Source organism: Nuphar pumila, chromosome 4 (genome assembly GCF_984573655.1).
Source record: "Nuphar pumila chromosome 4, dmNupPumi1.hap1.1, whole genome shotgun sequence".
NCBI classification, from domain to species: Eukaryota; Viridiplantae; Streptophyta; class Magnoliopsida; order Nymphaeales; family Nymphaeaceae; genus Nuphar; species Nuphar pumila.
Genome location: NC_143252.1, coordinates 13,041,846 through 13,064,168, shown reverse-complemented (window position 1 = coordinate 13,064,168; position 22,323 = coordinate 13,041,846). Strand labels below are relative to the sequence as shown.

The 22,323-nt window shown below is 38.3% G+C and overlaps 1 protein-coding gene across 1 annotated transcript in view; it reads right to left on the bottom strand.

Moving 5' to 3' along the window:
- LOC149839415 (ethylene-overproduction protein 1-like) overlaps window positions 1–21,874 on the bottom strand; it is a 29,315-nt gene extending 7,441 nt beyond the window's left edge. Inside the window, exons 1-2 of the mRNA XM_090004118.1 lie at window positions 21,059–21,874; window positions 18,962–20,809 (exon numbers count right to left, since the gene is read on the bottom strand). Of these exons, the coding sequence (XP_089860244.1) occupies window positions 18,962–20,809; window positions 21,059–21,240 (2,030 nt within the window). The 5' untranslated portion in view covers window positions 21,241–21,874. The remainder of the gene's footprint in view (window positions 1–18,961; window positions 20,810–21,058) is intronic.
- Window positions 21,875–22,323: the final 449 nt, after the last annotated feature.

The following is a 22,323-nucleotide window of genomic DNA, read 5'->3' as shown; positions in this document are numbered from 1 at the left end:
TTGGTATTTTTCTTTTTCAGGTCTTGTGACTCTTTGGTTTGAGTTTGTGCTTCGTGAAGGAATAATGATTGATGTATAGCTTGAATTCAAGGAAGATCTTGACGTGGTATGTATCTTAAATCTTTATATATATAATTATCTTTTGAAATTGTCTATCTCATGTTTTATGCATGAGAAACACTCATTTTTCTTATATGTGAAAAATTATTTGTTATTTCTCAAAACCTTTTTTTTTTTGAAATTTACGTTGTTTTTGTTTATTAGTAAACAATTGGTTTTTCTTGAAATCCCTTGGGTATATGGGATTATTTGTTAAAAAATTTAAATGTATCTTTCAAACTTGTTAGATTGAAATTGCATTCATATTTGTGTTAATTTATTAAAATGCTTTCATAAGGATTTTGTGAAATAATATTTATGCATGTGAATGCTTTTATAAATCCTTTTAATGTGTAAGTATGTGACTTAATGTTTTTTTGAAGTTTATGTGTTCTAAACACTTAGATACTTTATTTGAACATTTTGTGGTTATAAGTATCAAAACATGCCGTTATGTATGATTTCATATTTATTGTGTTTTTCATCCTTACAACAACAACAACAACAACAACAATATGAATGCTTTGAACCTCACCGAGGACATGGCATTGGATAGAAATGATTGGAGGAGAAGGATTCATGTGGAGGACCCAGAATGATTTTCTTTTTTGGTTCATATCGCCGACCCCAAGTGTTTTGGGATGAAGGCGTAGTTGTTGTTGTTGTTGTTGTAAGGATGAAAAACACAATAAATATGAAATCATACATAATGGCATGTTTTTCATCCTTATATTGGACATTGGTGAACTCATATTAGTGTTGTTTCTTTATTGCTAAATATCATATAATGATTTAAAATATTTATTTTAATAATGGTTTTGTGTGATTTTCACAAGTATGATCTTATGAGATTTTGTTTAACTTGTGTACTCTTACATGGTATCATATGTGGTTGTGTCTTAGTGATCATGGATACCTTGCTATAAATTTGAATACTTGAATTTTGTGCACTTATGATAGTCTTTCCATACCCATTTATGAATGAGTTTGTTTATTTGTGCATAAGGTTTTGAGCATAATTTCTTTATGTATAACTTGTTCTTTTATGAGTACTATGCTCTCATCCTTGAGGAATTTATGTTGAACTCCTCTATGAGGTTTATGAATTTATATGCATTGTAATTTTTTTTAAAATATGCATGTTATTATGTGTTCTTTTGTCGGTCGTTTAGTGGCCCTTGTGATTGTGTTATAACTCTTTAATGAACATTATCTTACATGTATTTGAATGAGATTTAAGTGTTATGATTTTTGCATACTTGTGATATTCAATAAAATATTATTTTTAAAATTGTGAGCCTTCTTGTGTGTATCCCTTGGTGGGTCTTGTGAGTGTGTGTTCCTTAGAGAACATTTTTTTGTGTTTGTCTATTTAATATTGGTGGACATTTCAGTTCGTGATTGAAGGCGCCTTGGATCATTTGTAAGTGTACTTGTTTGTGGTTCACTTTTATCCATGTCCATTTTGTACCTATTGATTGACATTCTTGTTAAAGACTCTCATTGGTGGACATTTTATTTTGTCACATGATTTCATTAGTTGCATGCTTTTACTAAACCTATTAGAGGATTTCTATTTCAAGTATCGTAAAAAACCAAGATCTGTCATATCAAAGTTGGATTTAAGCACATCTTTGATATGGTTAACTCCCTGCTTATCATCTCATGTAATTATCATATCATCTACGTAAAGAAGTAGGATTATCATTCCTATATTAGAAGACTTAACAAACAATGCAGTGTCAGTAAAGCAAGATTTAAAATGAAGTTATGTCATCACATTACTAAACCTATCATACCAAGCTTTGGGGGCTTGTTTCAATCCATATAAGGCCTTACGTAACCGAAGAGTTTTTCCATGTGCTAAAGTCAAGCCTAGTGGAGGATCCATGTACACTTCTTCATCCAGATTACTGTTTAAAAATGCATTTTTAGCATCCATGTGAAATATAGGTCATTTCTTAATCAATGTTATAGCAATGAGAGTTCTAACAGTGGTCATTCGAGCGACTGGGGCAAACGTCTCATCATAGTCTATCTCATATTCTTGATTGTATCATTTGGCCACTAACATAGTTTTATATCTTTCTAATGTTCCATCGTACTTGGTTTTTACTTTGTATACCCATCTGCATCCTATAGTTTTTCTTCCTTTAGGTAATGTTTGGATTTCCCAAGTTTTTGCTCTTTTTAATGCTTCTAACTCATTGTTCATGGCCTTAACCCACTCTTGATAATGTTCATATGATACAAATCTACTAGGAGCTTTTGAAATTCTTATAGATTTTCTAAGGCTAGAAGAATCTTCTTTTTGGTTTTGAGAGTATCTTTCTAGGGCATATGGTGGGTGACCTTCGGTACGTCGAGCATAGGTTTGTAAATTATTGTGAGATAGGTCTATATCATCAAGATTCCTTCTCACATTCTCATTTGCCTCATGCATATCTTCACTTTCATAAATATTTTCACACTTATCATTGACTAGGTCAAAGAGGAACGAATAATCACAACTCTCTTAGATTTTTTCTTTGCTAAAACCATTTTCATTTTCAAGGAATGTAACATTTCAAGAAACATACAATTTGTTTTTTTCAATGTCATAACACCTATATCCTTTTTGGTTTTCGGCGTAGCCTAAAAACACACAAGGAATTGCTTTAGGAGAGAGTTTATCATTCTTGTTGGTAAGAACAAAACACTTGCACCCGAAGGCCCTCAACCTTTTGTAATCAGGATACATTTTACAAAGTTTTTCAATAAGGGAGACATTTTCAATATTTTTTGAAGGCATTGTATTTATCAAATAGACCGCCGTAAGAGTGACTTCGGCCCAAAAATCTTTTGGAACATTTCTAGATACTAGAAGTGTTTTAGTGGTCTCAATAATGTGTTTGTGCTTCCTTTCGGCAAGTCCATTGTGTATGAACACGATTTTTTATGAACAATCCCATTTAGGTCAAGATAATGTTCAAATTCTTTTGGCACAAATTCTCCCCCGGAATCGGTTCTAAAGATTTGAATATTGGTTTTAAATTGATTCTTTATATAACTATGAAATTTTTTAAAACAATCAAATACTTCTGATTTGTGTTTTAGAAAGAATATCCAAGAGTGTCTACTATAATCGTCTACAAACATAACATAATAGGAAACACCGCCTTTGGAGACAACCGGAGTCGGTCCCCATACATCCGAATGCACTAATTCAAATGGATTCTTAGTTATAAGGTGTCTTTGTCCAAAAGGTAAAGACTTCATTTTGCCAAGAATGCAATCTTCACGTACAAATTTTTTTTCTTTACAATTTGAAAGAAATGGAAACAATTATAATTTGGTCACACTAGGGTGTCCTAGTCTTTTGTACCAAATTTTTATATCTTTCTTTTCTACAAAATTACAAAAATGTTGTTTTGGTAATTCAAGATTGTCCATGACATAGAGATCTCCTCTTCTATGGCCTCTCCCAATCGGCTTCCCGGACTGAAGATCTTGTATTAGATAATCATTAGATGAAAAAACTATTTTGTAACCATAATCCGCAATTTAAGAAATCGATAAAGATTTAAATTTAATTTTGGTACTACTCTAATGTTTGGTATGCGATAGATATGTGTTTTTTGATAAATACCAAAACTTTTGATTTTCAAAGATGTGTCATCGGCAGTTGAAACACAAGAATCATTTGGATTAAACTTGCATTCGATCAATATGGACTCATTAGGGGTCATATGAAATGAAGCACCGGAGTCAAGGATCCAAGAGGTCTTACCTTGATTGTCACTTGTAGATATGGCCCCTCCCGAATAAGAACTAGCTTGAGCTTTAAGCATAGGTTGTAGTGCCTCTATTAGTTGAGCTAAAGAGAGCGAGTCAATGCATTTAGAGTCGTCTATTTCACTCCCTTCAACCAAAGCCACTCTTTTGTCTTCTTTATGATCCTCCTTTCTTTTGAGACAAAAAAGTTTGATGTGTTTCGGTTCATAACAATGATAACAAATAATTTTCACCCTTTTTAAAAACATGATCACCCCTCTTTTCATAGTTGTTGGGATTTCTACCATTCTCATTTCTTAAAAAATGAGGTGGTTTATAGTTCTTGGTATGATTTTCAGGCTTTGACATAGCAAGCACGGATTCTTCATCTTTAGAAGTGGATGATTTTTTCAATTTATTTTCTTCCACCGTTAATTCTTCAAGAGTTTCAACTATAGAAGGGACACCTCCTCTATGAAGAAGAACGGATTTAGTTCCTTCAAATTCGGGCCTAAACCCATTTATGAATTGATAGAAATGCTCCGCTTTGATTTAATTTTCGCGGAGTTCAACATCTTGTGGGCAATGTCACTTTGGTTCAAGAAGAGTCAATTCATCCCAAAGGAGAGAGAGAGAGCATTATAGTATTCCCTTATGCTCATCTTTTCTTGAGTCATGGTCCTTGCTTTGTTTTGGACGTTATATATATGTGCGATATCCTTAAGACTATACATGTCTTTAAGGTATTTTCATGCATCACTAGAGAAGTCAAACTTCGCCAAACTAGAACACTCGTGGATGTCCACACTATTGATGAGCCATCTAATAATTTTGGAATGACCCATCCTCCATTCCTTCCATCTTTTCTCATAGTCGGAAATGACTTTAGCCATTTCCTCTCCTTAAAGCGCAACTTCTTTTTCATTCTCGATTTTTGTAAGAATCAGTTTAGGCTCCTTTTCGGTGCCGTCAACCAATCCCCAAAGTCCCTTTTCTCATATTTTATGTTTTACTATGGATGCCCACATCACATAGTTTGTATCATTTAGGCGTATGGGAATGAAGACTATTACCTCCCTCTGATTCTCCATTTACAACAAGTGGATAGAGAGAGAACGAGGAAGAAAATACAAGACTTTTTTCCGAAGTGGTTCACTTCCCGATGCAACAATTCGTGATTTGTTGTATTTTGCCAAGCTCACGATCCTCTTGATATTGTCACGATCTTCTCTAAAAACGACTTTTGGAACACCCAAGCTCTGATACCATGTAATGAAATGGATCGAATCCAATGAATATGCAAGAACACACACCTCAATCAAGTGGGAACACTTGATTGAATAATCACACCACCCACACAAGGGTCAAATGAGAAAGTATATTGCATAGAAAACTCTCTTGAAAAAAAGATGATATAATACAACGCCATGAGGCCTATTTTATAATACAAGAGGCTAAAGGGGGCAGCCAATATAGCTGTTGGGCTGCTCCCAATGGTCATTTTTATGACTGTTGGGAGCAGCTCCAACAGCTATATTGGAGCTGGCCCAACAGTAAAAACAAAAAATTATAAAAAATAAAAAGGTGAAAAAGGTTGTCAAAAAAGTTGTCAGCCCCTAATGGGCTGACGCCTATTACAGTGAAAAGATCGAAATACCCTTGCTGGGTATTTCGGTTACAATATATATATATATTAACATCTCTCTGTCCCAACACCAACTAATGGATTGATGAACTCAAGACTCTGCAAACTAAAGTTACAAATAGATTCCAATAGACAAAATGTTTATGCCATCTAAGACCTGGTAAACAGCATTCATCAATTTATATGTGGGTGCAGAAAGTGCCTTCAGTGTGGATCTCTCAGGTGGTTCTAAGGCAATCACATGGGTAGCAACTGATACTGAAATACATTATGCAGAACAGCAGAACCAAATCCGGCTATGCCATGGTTGCTTAACTCCTATCTTCTCTATGAAATATATCAGTCCCAGGCAACCAGATTATAAACTTTTTAATTCGGTATCTCAACACTATCTTAGAAGTTAGGAGTTAAAAGCCTTTGCAATGATAAAGGTCTGAACTTTTCTTCCAATGAAGAATACATAGATAAATACCAAGTGACCTTAATGTACAAAAAGAGGACAAAAAATGTAGATCTGCCTTCATTCAATGTGAAACTAAGTGGAGAACTATTCGCCTCAGTGCCATGGGTACAAAGCAAGATGAAACATGGCTCATTTCCCATGAATGAAGGCCACTGTATATCATCCTTGTTATTAAGGTATCTTATGTTAGAGGATGTTAGTGTTCTTTTTAGTTATTAAGGGTATTCATATCCTTTTTCTTATCATAGGTGTAAATAGACTTTATAATTAAGTCTCAAGGCATTTTTGTCACAACTCTATTTTGCAAAGGTGTAAATAGTTACAGATTGAATGAAAACAGAACACTGTGCCCTCTCTCTCTCTCTCTCTCTCTCTCTCTCTATATATATATATATATATATATATATATATATATACATATATATATATATATATATACATGAGCGAAAGGAAGGGCAGTAGGGACAAACAAAAAAGAAGGAATATATTATATTCCTTTGCCGATCCACAAGGGTCGGGAATATATATATATATATATATATATATATATATATAGAGAGAGAGAGAGAGATGCCATCTACCTTCTTCTTTCTTCATTTCTACTGTTTTTTCATCTTTTTGCTATCTACAGGTGCCAACAGCCATGATGGCGTGATTGTTAATATGTATATATATATATATATATATTATGCTTTTGTAATATATATCTATACATATATATTTCACATATATATTTTTATTTTTGTCCTTTGTAATGCCCAATAAGGGCAATAGTCATGTCCACTAGGAACATTTTTGGGTTTTATTTATTTTTTTCTTTCTTTTTCTTTTCCTTATTGACCGAGAGAAAATGGGTCAACCCCTTTAGAGTCATTGGAACTCTCCCCAACGGTCATAAATATGACCGTTGGGGAGCTCCCAACGACTCTATGGGAGCCCCCCTTGGTCCCCAACGGTCTTTCCCCCCGCATATTTCTTAATGCTTCTTTAAGCATGTTAATACATTATTTGTTATATTTTTAGATAGCTCTCTTCTCATATTGTGAGTGTTTAGTGATTTTCCCTTTTTGGCTTATTATATTGTGCCCATTAGTGATATCTTGTTTATGTGTTTGTCTTTGTAGTACTTTGTGACATTGATCTTGGCACTAGTGTTTCATTACATGGTATCTGAGCCCCTAGGTGTTTGACACTCTTGGGATTCACTTTTGTATTGTTTTTCTAGTGTGACTTTAGCGCACTTGTTCTTTTCTTCTCTTCCTCCTCTCTTCTGTAATGGCCGATAAAGATATAAAGATTGATATCTCATTCAAATTGGATGAGAGCAATTATACAATGTGGGTGACCGTTATGAAAAACAACATCAAAGGCAAAAAACTTTGGGGATACGTACGTGATACGGTTCTTGAAGATCAATTAACGCTCACCAAGAAGAAAGGAGATGAAGAAAAAGGCTTGGATGATGAAGAAAAAGCTAAGGTCATTCAAGAATACCAATCCAAAGTTGAAAATTGGGAAAGTGAGCATGCTAAAATATTGGCATGGTTCATGCATAATGTGGATCTCAAAATTTGTGTTAATCTAGCCAAATTTAAAAGAGCAAATGAAGCATGATCCTTCATAAAATGTATGTATCCTCAAAAAAACCTCGCTAAACTTTTTTTTGTTGCAAGAAAAAATAAAAGAAACCAAACAAGGAAATATGAGTATTAGAGATTACTATAATACTTTATCCCTTCTATGAGATGAACTTGCTCTCTTTGAACCTCAATGGGAAGAAAATGCTATTGCCACGAGACAATAGCAAATGGAGAGAAAGAGAGAGAGAGATTTTCAATTTATTCATGGGCTTCAACCCAACTTTGAGCAACTAAGAGGATCCCTACTTCATAGGGCCTCAACTCCTCTTAGTGAAATTCTTGTCGATCTATGCCGAGAAGAAACTCGCTTGGATATAAGAAAAGAAGAGGATGAAGTTTATGTGATATCTAAACCAGGCAATAATATGAGAACATATAAGCCTCCTCATTTTTTAAAAAATAATTATAGCAACAATGGTGGAGGAAGAAAATTTGTGTCATTTTTGTAATGAACAGGAACATCAAACTCGATTGTCCTAAACTTAAAAGAAAGGTGGCTTCCGTTGGAGATAATCCAAGCAATACAAATAAAGAACCAAAAAGTGATAGAGACATCAAGGACTCCATTGCTCAACTTACGGAAGTATTTCAACAATTTATGAGGAACAACTCTTCAACACCTTCTACTTTCGGTGTCGTGGTTTCATCAACAATCGGTATGTCTTCTTGGATTCTAGATTCAGGTGTCTCCTTTTATATGACTCCAAATGCATCTCTTTTATCTGAACCAAACATTAACTCTTTTAAATCATTCGTTTCTACGGTCGATGGTACATCCTTAGATGTTAAAGGAATAGGAAACCTTGAAAAGATTTTAAGCAAAGACAAAATTTTATGTTCCAAAAATTAGAATTATTCCAAAACTCAATTTAAATATTTTTTTGGTTTCTTGAATATCCGATATCGATTGTAGTGTATCTTTTTCATCTATAAATTGCTATGTGCAGGATCTCCGGTCCGGGAAGTGGATTGGGTAAGGCCATAAAAGAAGAGACCTATATTATATAGATTTTTTGTTTTTACCATCTAAATCTTTTTGTAATCATGTTCAATCTAAAAATGTTATCACTTGGCACAAAAGACTTGGTCATCCTAGTGTCTCTAACTTGTATCTCTTTCCTTTATTAGAGAGATTTTATAATGAAAAAAAAATTATATGCAATGATTGTATTCTTGGAAAAATGCATTTTCTTCCTTTTCAACATAGCAACTTCATTTCCAAAAGACCATTTGAGTTAGTGCATTCAGATGTATGGGGACCAGCAACCGTCATATCTAAGGGAGGATATTCTTATTATGTTTCTTTTATTGATGATTTCACTAGGTACGCCTGGGTTTACTTTCTTAGGTGTTTTTTCTATTTTTAAAGAATTCCATATCCTTATTCAAAATCAATTTCAAAATAATATAGCTATTTTTATATCTAATTCCAGAGGAGAATACGTCAAATAAATTTCAAAATTATCTCAAACAAAATGGCATTTTTTATTAAAGATCTTGCTCCAAAACTCCTCAACAAAATGGTCTTTCCGAAAGAAAGCATAGGCATCTTATTGAAAACACAAGAACTCTTCTCATTTCCAAAAATATTCCAAAGAATTTTTGGGCCTAAGCCGCACTTTTTGCAATATATCTTATAAATAGGATGTCATCTTCATCTTTAAAAAATGTTTCTCCTTTTGAAAAATTGTTCAACATGTCTCTGAATTTCAAAAGATTAAGAATCTTCGGTTGCAAATGTTGTCCTTTTTCAAGGACAAGACAAACTTTCATCAAAAGCTTTTGAATGTGCTTTTATTGGCTATGGTGAAAATAAAAAAGGATATAGGTGTTATGATGTTAAAAATAACAAACTTTATATTTCAAAAAATGTGAATTTTCTTGAGGACCAAAATGGATTTGAACATCAAAAGCCCAAAAAAGACGTTGATTATTTTTTTTATTTGATTTATTACCTAGAAATGATTCTAATGTTTCTAATTATATGATTTGTGATGATGAAATTGCTTGTGATAACAATTCTCCTCAAAGGGATAATTCTCCTAATGAGAATCTTAATGATATTCGTGTGTATATACCTGGCGGCGTGATGGAAATGAGCATAAAAATGCTTTTGATATATATTTACAAAATTTCTCTTTAGATGACCAAGTAGAGGAATCCTTACCTAGACGATCCTCTAGAAGTGTTAGACCTCCTCAAATATTTGTATCATATGATTCATTTTCCCCAAATTATATAGTTTGTCTAATGATGATCTATTCTCATCATGAGCCTTCAAACTTTAAAGAAGCCAAGCAACATTCACATTGGGTAGATGCAATGAAACTAGAATTAGAGGCACTCAACAAAGCTAACACTTGGAAAATGGTAACTCTTCCTTTGAAAAAAAAGGCTATTGGGTGTAGATGGGTTTATAAAGTAAAAACAAAAAGTGATGGATCACTAAAAAGATATAAGGCTAGGTTAGTTGATAAAGGGTATTCTCAAGAATATAGAATTGATTATGAATAAACTTTTTCTCTAATTGCTAGGATGACTAGTGTAAGAACTTTAATAGCCTTAGCATCTATCAAACAATGGTCTATCTACCAATTGGATGTCAAAAATAATTTTTAAAATGGAGATCTTTGTGAAGAAGTCTATATAGATCCCTCGTCGGGTCTTGAGATAAAAAAAGGTAAAACCCTTAAACTTAATAAATCCCTTTATGGTCTTAAACAAGCTCCAAAAAGCTTGGTATGACCGCTTTAGCAAATTTATTCTTGATAGTGGATTTACTTCTTGTTATAGTGATACAGCTCTTTTTGTTAAGAATGCAGGGGACAACATAACTATTTTGTTGTTATATGTTGATGATATGTTCATCACTGGGAATGATAATAGGGGCATTGAATTTATTAAAAATGTTCTTAAAAATAATTTTGATATATCTGACCTTGGGTTTCTAAGGTATTTTCTAGGAATTGAAGTTGCATATTCTCCTAGAGGATATGTTCTTTCTCAAATGAAGCTTGCATTTATTATTATTGTCAAGTCTGGATTAACTGATGAAAAGAAGGTGGAGACTCCAAAAGTAATAAATACTAAGATGAGAGTCAATGATAGAACTCCTTTAGAAGATCACACTCTTTACCGTCAATTGATTAGATCTCTAACATATTTGTCTATTACTAAGACAGATATTGCTCATGTTGTTCACAGTGCAACTCAGTTTCAAAATGCTCCTACTACTATTCACATGGCAATTGTCATACGAATTATTAGATATCTTAATGAAACAATAACAAAAAGACTATTTCTATCTTCTTCATCATCTCCAAATTTAATTGTTTATATTGACTTTGATTGGGGTGGTAACCCCGATGATCGTTTTTCTACCACAGGTTATTGTGTTTTTCTTGAAGAATCATTAATTTTTTGCAGATTTAAGAAACAACAAAAGGTATCATTATCTTTCACAAAAGCCGAGTATAGGGAAATTACCACAACTACAATTGAAATTGTCTGGTTAAAAAGCCTACTCAAAGATATGGGAGTCTTCATCTCTATTACTTCGAAGTTGTATTGCGACAACAAAAGTGCAATCTACATTGCCAACAACTATACTTTACATGAACAAACAAAGCACATCGAGATGGACTGTCATTATGTTCGAGACGAGTTTTTGTGGGGCACCATTCAACTACCATATGTCACTTCAGAGTATCATCTTGCAAATTCTTTCACCAAAGCTTTGCCATCCCCTTGGTTCTCCTTTCTCCTAAGCAAACTTTCGGTAATCTCACTCTTAGTTTAAGGGAGGGTATTAATATATATATATATATATATATATATATATATATATATATATATATATATATATATATATATATATATATATATATATATGTGTGTGTGTGTGTGTGTGTGTGTGTGTGTGTTTATCATTTGTGTCACATAGGTGAAGGTCCGAGTGTGGGTGCGGGTGCAGCGATACGACACTTTAAAAAAACTTGGGTGTGAGGGTGTGAGAGGGTATATATATATATAAAATCTCAAACAGACTTGGCTCAATATACCTAGACTGATTCAAACCTGGGTTTACTTTGACCTAGGTTTGAATCCAACTGAGTCAAAGTAAACCCAACAGACCCAAGTCCAGATACGAGAGAAGAAAAAAGCAAAAGGTGTAGATTTCAACAAAAGAAAACACATTTTTTCCTGCTCTTCACAGCAAAAATATTAAAAAAAGAAAAATCTGAAGTGCCAATTGTTATTGATTTAAATTTCAAAAAGAAAAAACATTAAAGGCAAGCAAGTTACAGTTGGTTGAGGATAACAAGTGTCAGTTGATGTGACAATACAAGGGCCACGTATCTTCCTTTGACAGTTTTTTTTTTAGATAATTGTCTCATTCTCTCTCTATTCCAGCGAGATAAAAAAGAAAGAGGAGGACGACCCCAGCCCTCTCACTCTGTAATAATCGGATAAATTTTTTTTGGATCCGGGTTGGATCCGACCCGGGTAAATAAGTCGGCTGCGTGCTTTTAAAAGCACGCAGCGACGAAGGGGGGAGGCTCTCGAAACCTCCTTCCCTCTCTCGACTCTCGGTCTCTCTTCCCCGACCGATTGCCTCGTTCCTCCCTGCGGCCACCGACGCCGGTGACTCGCCGTCGGCCACCGCCTTCATCCTGTGTGCTGCAGGGAGCCGACAACCATAGTTGTCGACAACCACCATCTCCTTCCCTCTCTCTACTGCGAAGGCGTCGACGACCCACCGCCACCGCCTTCCACTCCGGCGACCTCAAGTACGCTTCCACCTCCCCTCTTTTCTCTTCCTTCCGCCTCCTCTTCCACTTCTTCTCGGTGAGGGGTCGACCGACAGGGGGGCAGAGCCCTCTGCCGTCGCCTCTCATCGGCAGGGGGTTACCCCCTGCCTTTCTCAAGATCGGCCGACAGGGGGGGGGGGACTGTCGTCAGCAGGGGGACTCCCCCCAGCCTCTCTCTCTTTGGGTCGACTGACAGGGGGGCAGAACCCCCTGTCGTCGCCATTCGTCGGCAGGGGGCTCCGCTCCCCCTGTCCCTCTTGTTTTGCCCACCTTTTCGGCAGGGGCTTCTGCCCCCTTGCCTTTTGTGGATTTCTTGGCAGGGGCAGAGCCCCTGCCTCTTCGTGGTTCTTTCGGCAGGGGAGGGGTCGAGCCCCTCCTCCCTGCTCTCTCTTGTTGGCCGATCAGAGGGCACCAACCTTTCAGCACCCTCCGCTCGGTGAGGTCAGGGAAGGGGCGCAACCCCCCTTCCCTTCTCTTTTTCTTTTGTTGACCCGCCGACAGGGGCTATGCCCCTGTTGACACCTTCTTTTCCAGCAGAGGCGACGCCCCTCTGCTGCCACCTTCCTCTCTGGTTGGAAGATAGGGGTGATGCCCTTGCTGCCCCCTGCCTTCGTTTGTTTTTCCGACAGGGGGGCTCCGCTCCGCTCCGCCCCCCCTCGTCCGCTGACAGGTCGGCAGGGGTTGGACCCTAGCTACCTGAGTCTTCTACAAATAGGGAGCGATTGCTCTCTGCCCCTCTTCTCGGTCTGCTTTGGCTGGCAGGGAGCAGGCCTCCCTGCCTCTGCTCGTTGGCAGAAAGTCAGGGCTCTCCTTCCCTATTCCTGCCGCGCTAAGCAGGGCTCGTGCCCCTGGCCTCTGTTTCTGTAGCTTGTCTACAAGGAGCGAAGTCCCTTGTTTTGCTTCGCATCGGGTCTTGTCGGACTCACCTCCTGTTGTTTTCTTTATGGTTTAGCATACTAAAGTTCTAAGCATCGCAGGTTGAACGGTGGATCTTGCTCGCTCTTCATGGCTTGAGCTCATGCTTACCTACGCAGCTGGCATACGAGGACCGTCACCTCTCAAGGTAGGAGCAGATTGCACAGAAGACTTGGACAATTGAATTAAGTTCAATTAACTAAAAAGAGACCATTAAATAAATATATATATAAATATATATATATATATATATATATATTTATACGAGTACACATTTAACTCAAGGACGTGGTTTCGCGATCCTTGTCCTTTACTTTGTCGTTGCGCATCACGCAAAGGTTTTGCGTTGCACTCCTGCTTACAGTTCCTTTACTTTGCCGTTGCGCATCGCGCAAAGGTTCTGTGTTGCACTTCTGCTTACAGTTTTTACTTGTCATTGGGCGTTGTGCCGAGGGTTTGCGTTGCACTTCTGCTTACCGCCCTTATTTTGCCATCGCGCTTTGCGCCTAGGCTCTTGTTTTTGCATATGTGTTGGTATTGCCTTGCTATTGCAGATGACGTGTAGGTTCTTGCTCTTTGTGTATGCCTTAAGGGCATCCTCGTGGAGGATGCAAGGGGCATTTACCACTCTCCCTCTTACGACAAGAGTTCAGTCGGGAGCGAGCGACACATCCTCGTCTAAGGAGAGGGACACCTCGCAAGGATCCTGGCTCTTCGTGTGAACAGTCCTGCAGAGTCGACTTGAGATTTTAGGGAGCTGCGCAAAAGCATCTAAGACTGCTCTAAATCGAAGCATTTAGAAGGACGTGACTTGCTGGTTCTACTCGCCTTTTTGGCATATCTCGGGTGATCCCGAATTAGGGGTTCGAGCGAACTTCTTAGCGGGTGTTCTGTTGAGAAACCCGCATCTCGTCTATCGAGGCCGGTATCGAGTCATGCGAGACGTGCAGATACCCCGCTAGCGGATGTGATTCGAGATAATCACATGCATAATGTTGGCACAAGGTACTGTTGTTTCAAAAGATAAAGTAAAGTTGATAACTTTACATCTTTGTGAAACACTCCTATTGAGGCTTTTTATTGAGGAGCTATACCCCCTTTATCCTAGAGTACTTGTAGTCGTGCACGACACGTCTAGTACTGCGATGACCGGATGAGATGGTTGTGCGACCTCGAACAGTGCTAAATGCACAATGCTGTAATCACATAAATGGCCTCACATTCGCCTTCACATGCAAGATGCTCGAGTGGTTTAAAGACCACAGCATAGGATGGGTCGTTAGTTAAGCAACCCCTAACGCACCCATTCGCTTCTGGTTATTCTGTCAAGGGAGAGGACAGAGCGGTACAAAACTCCAATGGACAGGTTGTTAACAACCACCCCACGGGCAATGATCCGGCCTCCCCAGTCATTGGAGTTAAGAGGAAAGGGGCTACACAAGTTAGCTCAACACTTCTACAGAATTTGGATGCATCTGTGGCACTGCTTTTCAACCTTTGGGGAATCCTCTCTCGGCTAAAGCCGTCCCCATTAGAGCGGACTCAACTAGCTATTCGGGTTATTGAAAATACATGGAATAACAGATGCCCGAACTAGTCTCAGTTGTTTCTATGTTTTGCCTCTGCGTACCCACAGGCCAGTAATTATCGAAACATAAGGTACGTTCACACTAGTCGTTGGGTCGTGAGATTCGCTTGCACTACTGAATCGCTTGCTTGCTCGGTAGTTCAGTATGTCACTCGTTGAGCTGTGCACGCCTGTCAAGGCGTTACTCTAGCTGGTTAAACTGTTTACGTAGTTCTTTGCGGAGTAATAAGGAGTTTCTCATACTAGTTAAATGCTTATAATAATAGCATTATGCCAGTTGCTACATATTAGCATGTGACTTGCTTTATCCCTTGGTCGAACTGTTTGGTGCTTATTGTAGCGTAGCACTTGTTGGCTTGCATCTCCTATGATTGATGTGATTGCATACAGCTCGTAATCTACGAACTGGTGGCAACTAGGATTGATGTGACCGTTTGTCTTATAAGTTGCTTACATATTGTGATATAACTGCTGCCGTATGATTGCTTATGAATGGCTTGTGATGCAATGGTTTATGCCTTACGATTAATTTAATTACTTGTTGATGGACTGAGCCATTTTATGGTAATTATATGTTTTACGAGCATTGTTATGAGTGTTTGTCTTATTCATTTGTTTTGTTTGGCTGACGGGTAGAGTTAGTTACTCTTTGCCCATAGAATCAACTGGATTGTCATATCTGTGTGTTCTCATGTGTCGTTTACGCATGCTTTGAGGGCCTATTTGAGGATTGCAATATTCCTTGTGGCAACAATACAATGCGTAGGATTATATGCTTCTATGTGAAGTGATACGATGCGTATGCTAATATACATGCTTGTGCCCATATTGTGGCTACTGACCCCAAGAGTGGTCAACTGTTCGGAGCAGTCGATTGTATAGATGCGTGTATCACCGAGTAGGATGTCTGTCGAGGACCTGATCTCCAAAGAATTATCTGCGGAGGCGTGTATGATCAAGACCAGGTAGCCGACTAGAGTGGTAGATTCTTTGTGAGGATGTACATTGTCCACGAACGGGTAGCCGCAAAGGCGGTGAACTCCTGTGAGGAAGTGTATGGTCCAAGACCAGGTATACCATCTAGAGCGGAATTCCTTATGAGGTTATACATTTCCCAGATCAGGTGACCCGGCTAGAGTGGGAGATCCCTGTGAGGATGTACACTGTCCACGAACGGGTAGCCGCAAAGACGGTGAACTTCTGTGAGGAAGTGTAGGGTCCAAGATCAGGTATACCCTCTAGGGTGGAAATTCCTTGTCCGGTAGTATATCTCTCGGACCGAACGATCCGACGTGGATCTTGTGTTTTTGCTTACCATAAAAAGTTAGGGTGAGCTGTGACGATCTTCTGAGATTGTTTGTGATAGCCAACTATGAATTCATAGTTTCGGCTTTCTGTTTTAGCATGATTACATGCATGACTCAGGTGTGAGAATCAGATCGTTAGTGATTTGAGTTAGTGATTATGTTTTGGACCTTCTACAGAAGGGTGGGCTTTTCTGATAAAGTATGATGCCTTAGTGAGTCATAATCGGTGACAGTTAGTCGCGTAAGACTTTGAGAGATGAGAATAGATTAAGGTTGTTCAGAACAAAGCGTTTGTTAGAAGTAGTGAGCGACAAACGATGTCCTGATGGTGATTAAATGCAGAGACCTCGTTTTAGGAACGAGAACAAGCTAGTTGCGTGGTGGTTCACAGCCTACGATCAATTGAATCGTATGCTGCGTTTGTCAGTTGCACTGCTTACTTGCTTTGAACTGCTTATTGTTCGCACTACTTGTTCGCTTGTACTACTTACGCGTTTGCACTATTCACCTGCTTGCATTGCTTACCTGTTTAACTGCATATCTGTTTTAAACTGCGTGACCTACTGAATTAAATGTACTTAATTCGGTTTCTTGTAGTCTCTCTTGTGCACCTACTAGTTTTTCGCGAAACTAACTCATTCTATGGGTACAGGTGATGATTAGGTACTCTACGGGCGATGGCGTGATTGCAAGATGGCTTCAGGACTTCTTCTTCCTGCTCTTAGCTCGCGTCCTGGACGCTATGGGTTTGTATCGGATTTTCGTTGGGATATCTGAATCTTGTGAGTTTTGGTTCTTTTAGCTAACGTGCCCAAAGTTGTCAGCTTGCCTTATGATTTATCAAAAGAAAAATCTTCCGCTGATTTCATAAACAAACTCTGAAGAAAAGAGATATTTCTAGTCTCTCGCCTGTTTTCTGAAAAGGTTCGCAAGTTTGAAATTTGGGGCGTTACACACTCTCTCTGTGTGGGTAGGCAACTCTCTCTCTCTATTCCAGCGAGATGAAGAAGAAAGAGGAAGAGGACAACCCCAGCCCTCTCTCTCTCTCTCTTTGTGTGGGTAAGCAACCCTCTCTCTCTCTATTCCATAGAGATAAAGAAGAAAGAGGAGGAGGAGGACCCCTGCTCTCTCTCTCTCTCTCTCTCTCTCTCTCTCTCTCTTGACGTGTTTGTTGCACCTGCATATATATATATGTGTGTGTGTATATATATATATATATATATATATATATATTTCTATCTTTTGTAATGCCCAATAGGGGCAATTTAGTCATTTTGTACCTATGTAAATAGTCATGTCCACTAGGGACATTTTTGGGTTTTATTTATTTTTTTCTCTCTTTCTTTTTCCTTATTGACCAAGGGAAAAGGATCAGCCCCTTTAGAGTCATTGAGACTCTCCCCGACGGTCATAAATATGACCGTTGGGGAGCTCCCAACGACTCTATGGGAGCCCCCCTTGGTCCCCAAAGTTGTATAAATAGGGGTCTTTGGCCCCACCATTTCTTAATGCTTGTTTAAGCATTTTAATACATTATTTGTTATATTTTCAGTTCTCTCTCTTCTCATATTGTGAGTGTTTGGTGATTTGCCCTTTGTGGCCTATTGTGTTGTGCCCATTAGTGGTATCTTGTTTATGTGTTTGTGCCTTTTTTGTAGTCCTTTGTGACATTGTTCTTGGCACTAGTGTTTCATTATAGTGATACCAGTCCGAATCAAAACATCCTATTGATTCCAAAAGCTTTGTCCATGTAGGGAAAGCTGAACCTTAAGATTCTATCTAGTTACCACAGTTTTTGAATTTGGTACACAAAATTTTCCTTCAGTGATGAATCTGTCAATACCTGATCACCTATGCCCTGTCTATAGAATTTTTTCTTTTTTTGAAAGGCAAACTGGGGTTAGGCAGACCCCTACCAGAACAACATCTGCCCCATGTGGCAGAGGGATTCAATACTGGGCCTCCAGCTTGACACAGGACCTCGCTTACCACATGGGATACAACCTCAGTGGTGGCCAGTCTATAGAATTGCTTCATCCTTCTATACAATATAAATTGGCAAAAACTTTTCTTTCATGCCAAAACTATCATGACCTATTGCCTGAACACATGGTTGTTCTGCTCCATTCATACAAAATAAGAGGCAATACAGTAATTTTCGATAATAAAACAAATTCAATGTACAGAAATCCATGTCAGTAAAATGTGAGAAGTAACTTATATAACTAGCAGCAAATTCTGTAATTTTTTTTCCTCTTTGGGCCAGCACTAAGAAAGGAATTGATTATGAAGCCTAAGTGCCTAACTGTGGACCAGCATCATTTTAGCTTCGGGACTTGTCAGCATATAAATTAGGCACCAGTCCAGAACTTATTTAACATAACAAACAGGTGCTCATAAATCCATGGTGGTTGCTGTTGCTGCCTCCTCTCAAGAACATTACTCTCCAATTTGTCTTTGTGAATTTACTCAAAGAAAAGAAGAAATTGATTTCTGTATAAACAATGTTTTGAGGTTTATGACTTGCAAGAATGATAAAAATAGCAGCAGTAGTATAGCTACACATAACAAATCATAATAATGCTTAAGGTGCTAATATAGATGGCTGTGAGCAAGACAAAAATTGGCAATAAAAATTATGGTGAAGATGATGATGACAACAAAGATGATGATGAAAGCACCTTAACAATATAATAGCAATGATAAAATGTCAAAAACATTTACAAAACAAGAAATGTACCGTAAAAGAAGGAGAGATTGCCGAAATCTAAGAAGGCTCTTTCCAGGATCATTCTCCAGCATTTGATGAACCACAGCAAGAGATCCAATATCATCAACAGAAGACCATCGATCATACAGCTGCATCCAGCAATCAGCCAAGTTCCACTGTTCCACACGATAACTGAGAAGCTCAACTAACTGATCTGCACGAACTTGTCCATGGAACAGGATATATGTAGGATCCAATGTGAGAAGTGCTCTGATATCTTGTAGAGCTAACACGTAATCTTCGAGAGCAAGGTAGAACCAAGCTCGCAGTTCAAGACAGTCTGGGGAAACCTTGAATCCGAGAATCCTATTAATTTCTGCAATAGCATCATGAGTTTTGTTGTCATCCATCAGTGTTACTGCTCTATATTTATATGGGTATGAAAGAGTAGGATCCAATTCTGTGGCTAAATTCAAGTCCATCATTTTTTCCTTGCCAATGCAGTAGAGAGAGCGCTCCTGGTACATCCAGCCAATTGCGGCTGATAATGATTTGCAGGACGCAGTAGTGGTGGAAATGAGGTTGTTGGTCTGCTTATATGCAGAATATTTGTGGCCCCTTTTGAATTTTGTTCTAGCAACACCTGCTAATGAATAAACATGTCCGAGTTCAGCAGCAGCTTCAAACCAGTTCTGAGCATCTTTATATTCCTTTCTCTCAAGCATGACACAACCCAATTGGTGCAAGGCAAGCTCTTTCTGCCACAGTGATGCGGCACACTCACCTAGTCTCTCCAAAAGCATAACTGTTGTGTTGGATTGCAGCTCTTCCTCCATAGCTACTTGACTCAAGAGATAATACAAAGCAAAGGAAGAATGGCCAACCATCTCTAATCGTTTTCTGCCCTCTGGGTTGCAAAGCAGTTCCCTTACATCTGGATTGTGCAACGACTTAGGAAGTTCTCGTAAGAAAACCTGCAAGCAGGCAGCTACAAGCAAATATGCACTTTCTTCCAAAGCATATTCAATGAATATAAGGGCATCTTCAATGCTACATACAAAAGAGGCAAGATATTTGTCACATGCAGATTTCATACTCTCACAACAAAACGTATTTGAAAAGTGTAGGAGGTCAAGCACAATATCTGGAGCAAAGTTATCTAAACTGCCTGTTCTACTGAATCTATCTACAGATCTCATACTCGTTGCAGATATCTCATTGTGCGAAAAGTTGATCTTTTCTCTATAAGACTCCTTAAAGCAACCATAGAGCATGGTGTGAAGAGGCAAGGATAGTGCTGCTATATTTCTACGAAGACAGCGAATTTCTTCATCTCCTATGCAGAAAGAGACATAGTCACCTTCAAAATCAGAAGTAGAACATTCACTCTCTTCTTCATACTCCTCTTCAACTTCCGACATGCTGACCACATCAACTGACCCACCCACACCCAAATAAGGGTCTACATGCTGTTTTGGCTTCAGTGGTGGTCTTCTACAATGACAAGGATCAAAGGCGCTATACGGATCATAACCTTCAACTAGAGCTGCCTTTGGGCATTCCATCATTCTTCCACTGCAATCCATAAAAGATACACCATCTAGCTCATCTTCCCGCCTCTCATACTTCAACCAAGCACCAAGCACAACCTTTTTATGAGGATCACGAGCATGTTGACGTGCAGATTGCAAACTGCGCCTTAGCAATTTGGGATCTGATATGCCTCTTAAGACAATAAATTGTTCTATATACAAATCGGACTTTTCATCGTCTGATGCATTCTCGAGTTTTGTATAAATGCTGGCCAAAGTCTCCACAAAATCCACAAATTTCAAATGGGGCTTGATGGGTGGTTCCAACAGTTCTGAAATAGGCAAACTGCCATTTTTAAAACTATCAGTAACCAGTATAGTCCTTATCATAAGCCTAATTCCTCAAATGAATTTAAGATGTAAGCAACAACCCTGGTCTCATGTCAACTCAGTTAAAGTTGGTAAGCATCAAAGGAATGAAGGATCGTATAAGATGAGCACATCGAGATGGGCAGTAACAAATCTGTTAGAAAAATGACAGAAAACTAAACAGAAGTATCTACCAAAAGGAAAAAATGACACAGCATTGCATTACCCGTAAGGAAGATTAGAATCCTCGGCAGAAATGCTACGATTATGGGAAGATTTACACCGGAGATGGTTCGCGCGCGGCTCCTGCTGAACCTTATCACCAGGATTCACAGCATAAACTCGGCTGCCCTTGCACCCATCCACCAATTTAAGGCTCAACATTGTCGTAAAAAAATTGTTCTGCATTCTTGAATCCTTTTCCAACCACAAACTTCCCTCTCCCAAAAAGCCCTTCTCTCCTCCTCGAAAAAAAAACTACCAACAAACAAAAAACCCACCTTGGTCCCCTTCACCAACTCCCCATCAAACAAGAAACCCCGATTCTTTCAAGAAACCAGCCAATACAATCAACTTAACACGACATTCCAACACTCACTTTTACAAAAAAAGGAAAACAAACTAAACCAATTTGATGATCCAAGAAAGATCACAAAAAAAACTACACAATGTTTCCGAAGAATAAATACATGAACAAATCACTGAGCTGGAGCCTGCATCATCCAGACAGCACAAAATAGAAAAAATCGACAGGAGAATACAAACGATGATGCAGGCCTCTCCTGTCGATTCTGTAACAACGGGCTTTCCTTTGTTCTTTTTTTCTTTTTTTTTGTTTTGTGGGGAGTTGGTTCTCTTATTGTTCTGTACGAAATATAGAAAAATAAATCAAAAGAAGATGGATAACAATAAGGAATATGGTGGGTGGGAGAGAGAGAGAGAGAGAGAGAGAAGGGAGGGGATGTGGGGGAGGAGAGGATTGCTGACCTCTCGAAACAACTCTGTAAATTTGAGTTGGCGGCCAGCCAACCAGTTGGGAGAAGGTTGTTATGTGGGACGTTAGAACCAAAACAAGCAACTCCCCCTCCACCTCTAATTTTTTTTCTTCTCTCTACAAAATTTCCATTTTTTTTTCGAATTACCAAGGTGGGTTTTACTTACCGTTGGATCAGAAATTCTTGAATATGGAGCTAAAAAGTCGTCGTGTGTCTCCTCTCGTCCCTCTCCATCAGCATTCTCCGTCATGGACCCCTTCCTTCCAAACCACATCCCAACTATCTATGACACGCACACATATATAGGAAACCGGAATATGTTTTACCAGCAAAATTTGTTTGTTGATATAAATTGAGATTTTTATAGGTTTTTGCAAATCTAACCCTATGCAGTCAGCGTGGTCTATTTTGCTAAAAATTGACTGTTGGATCAGCGTAATAAGATCAAGAAATGCCATTTTTTATGCTTAAATATTTACAAAACTTATAAGCCTTG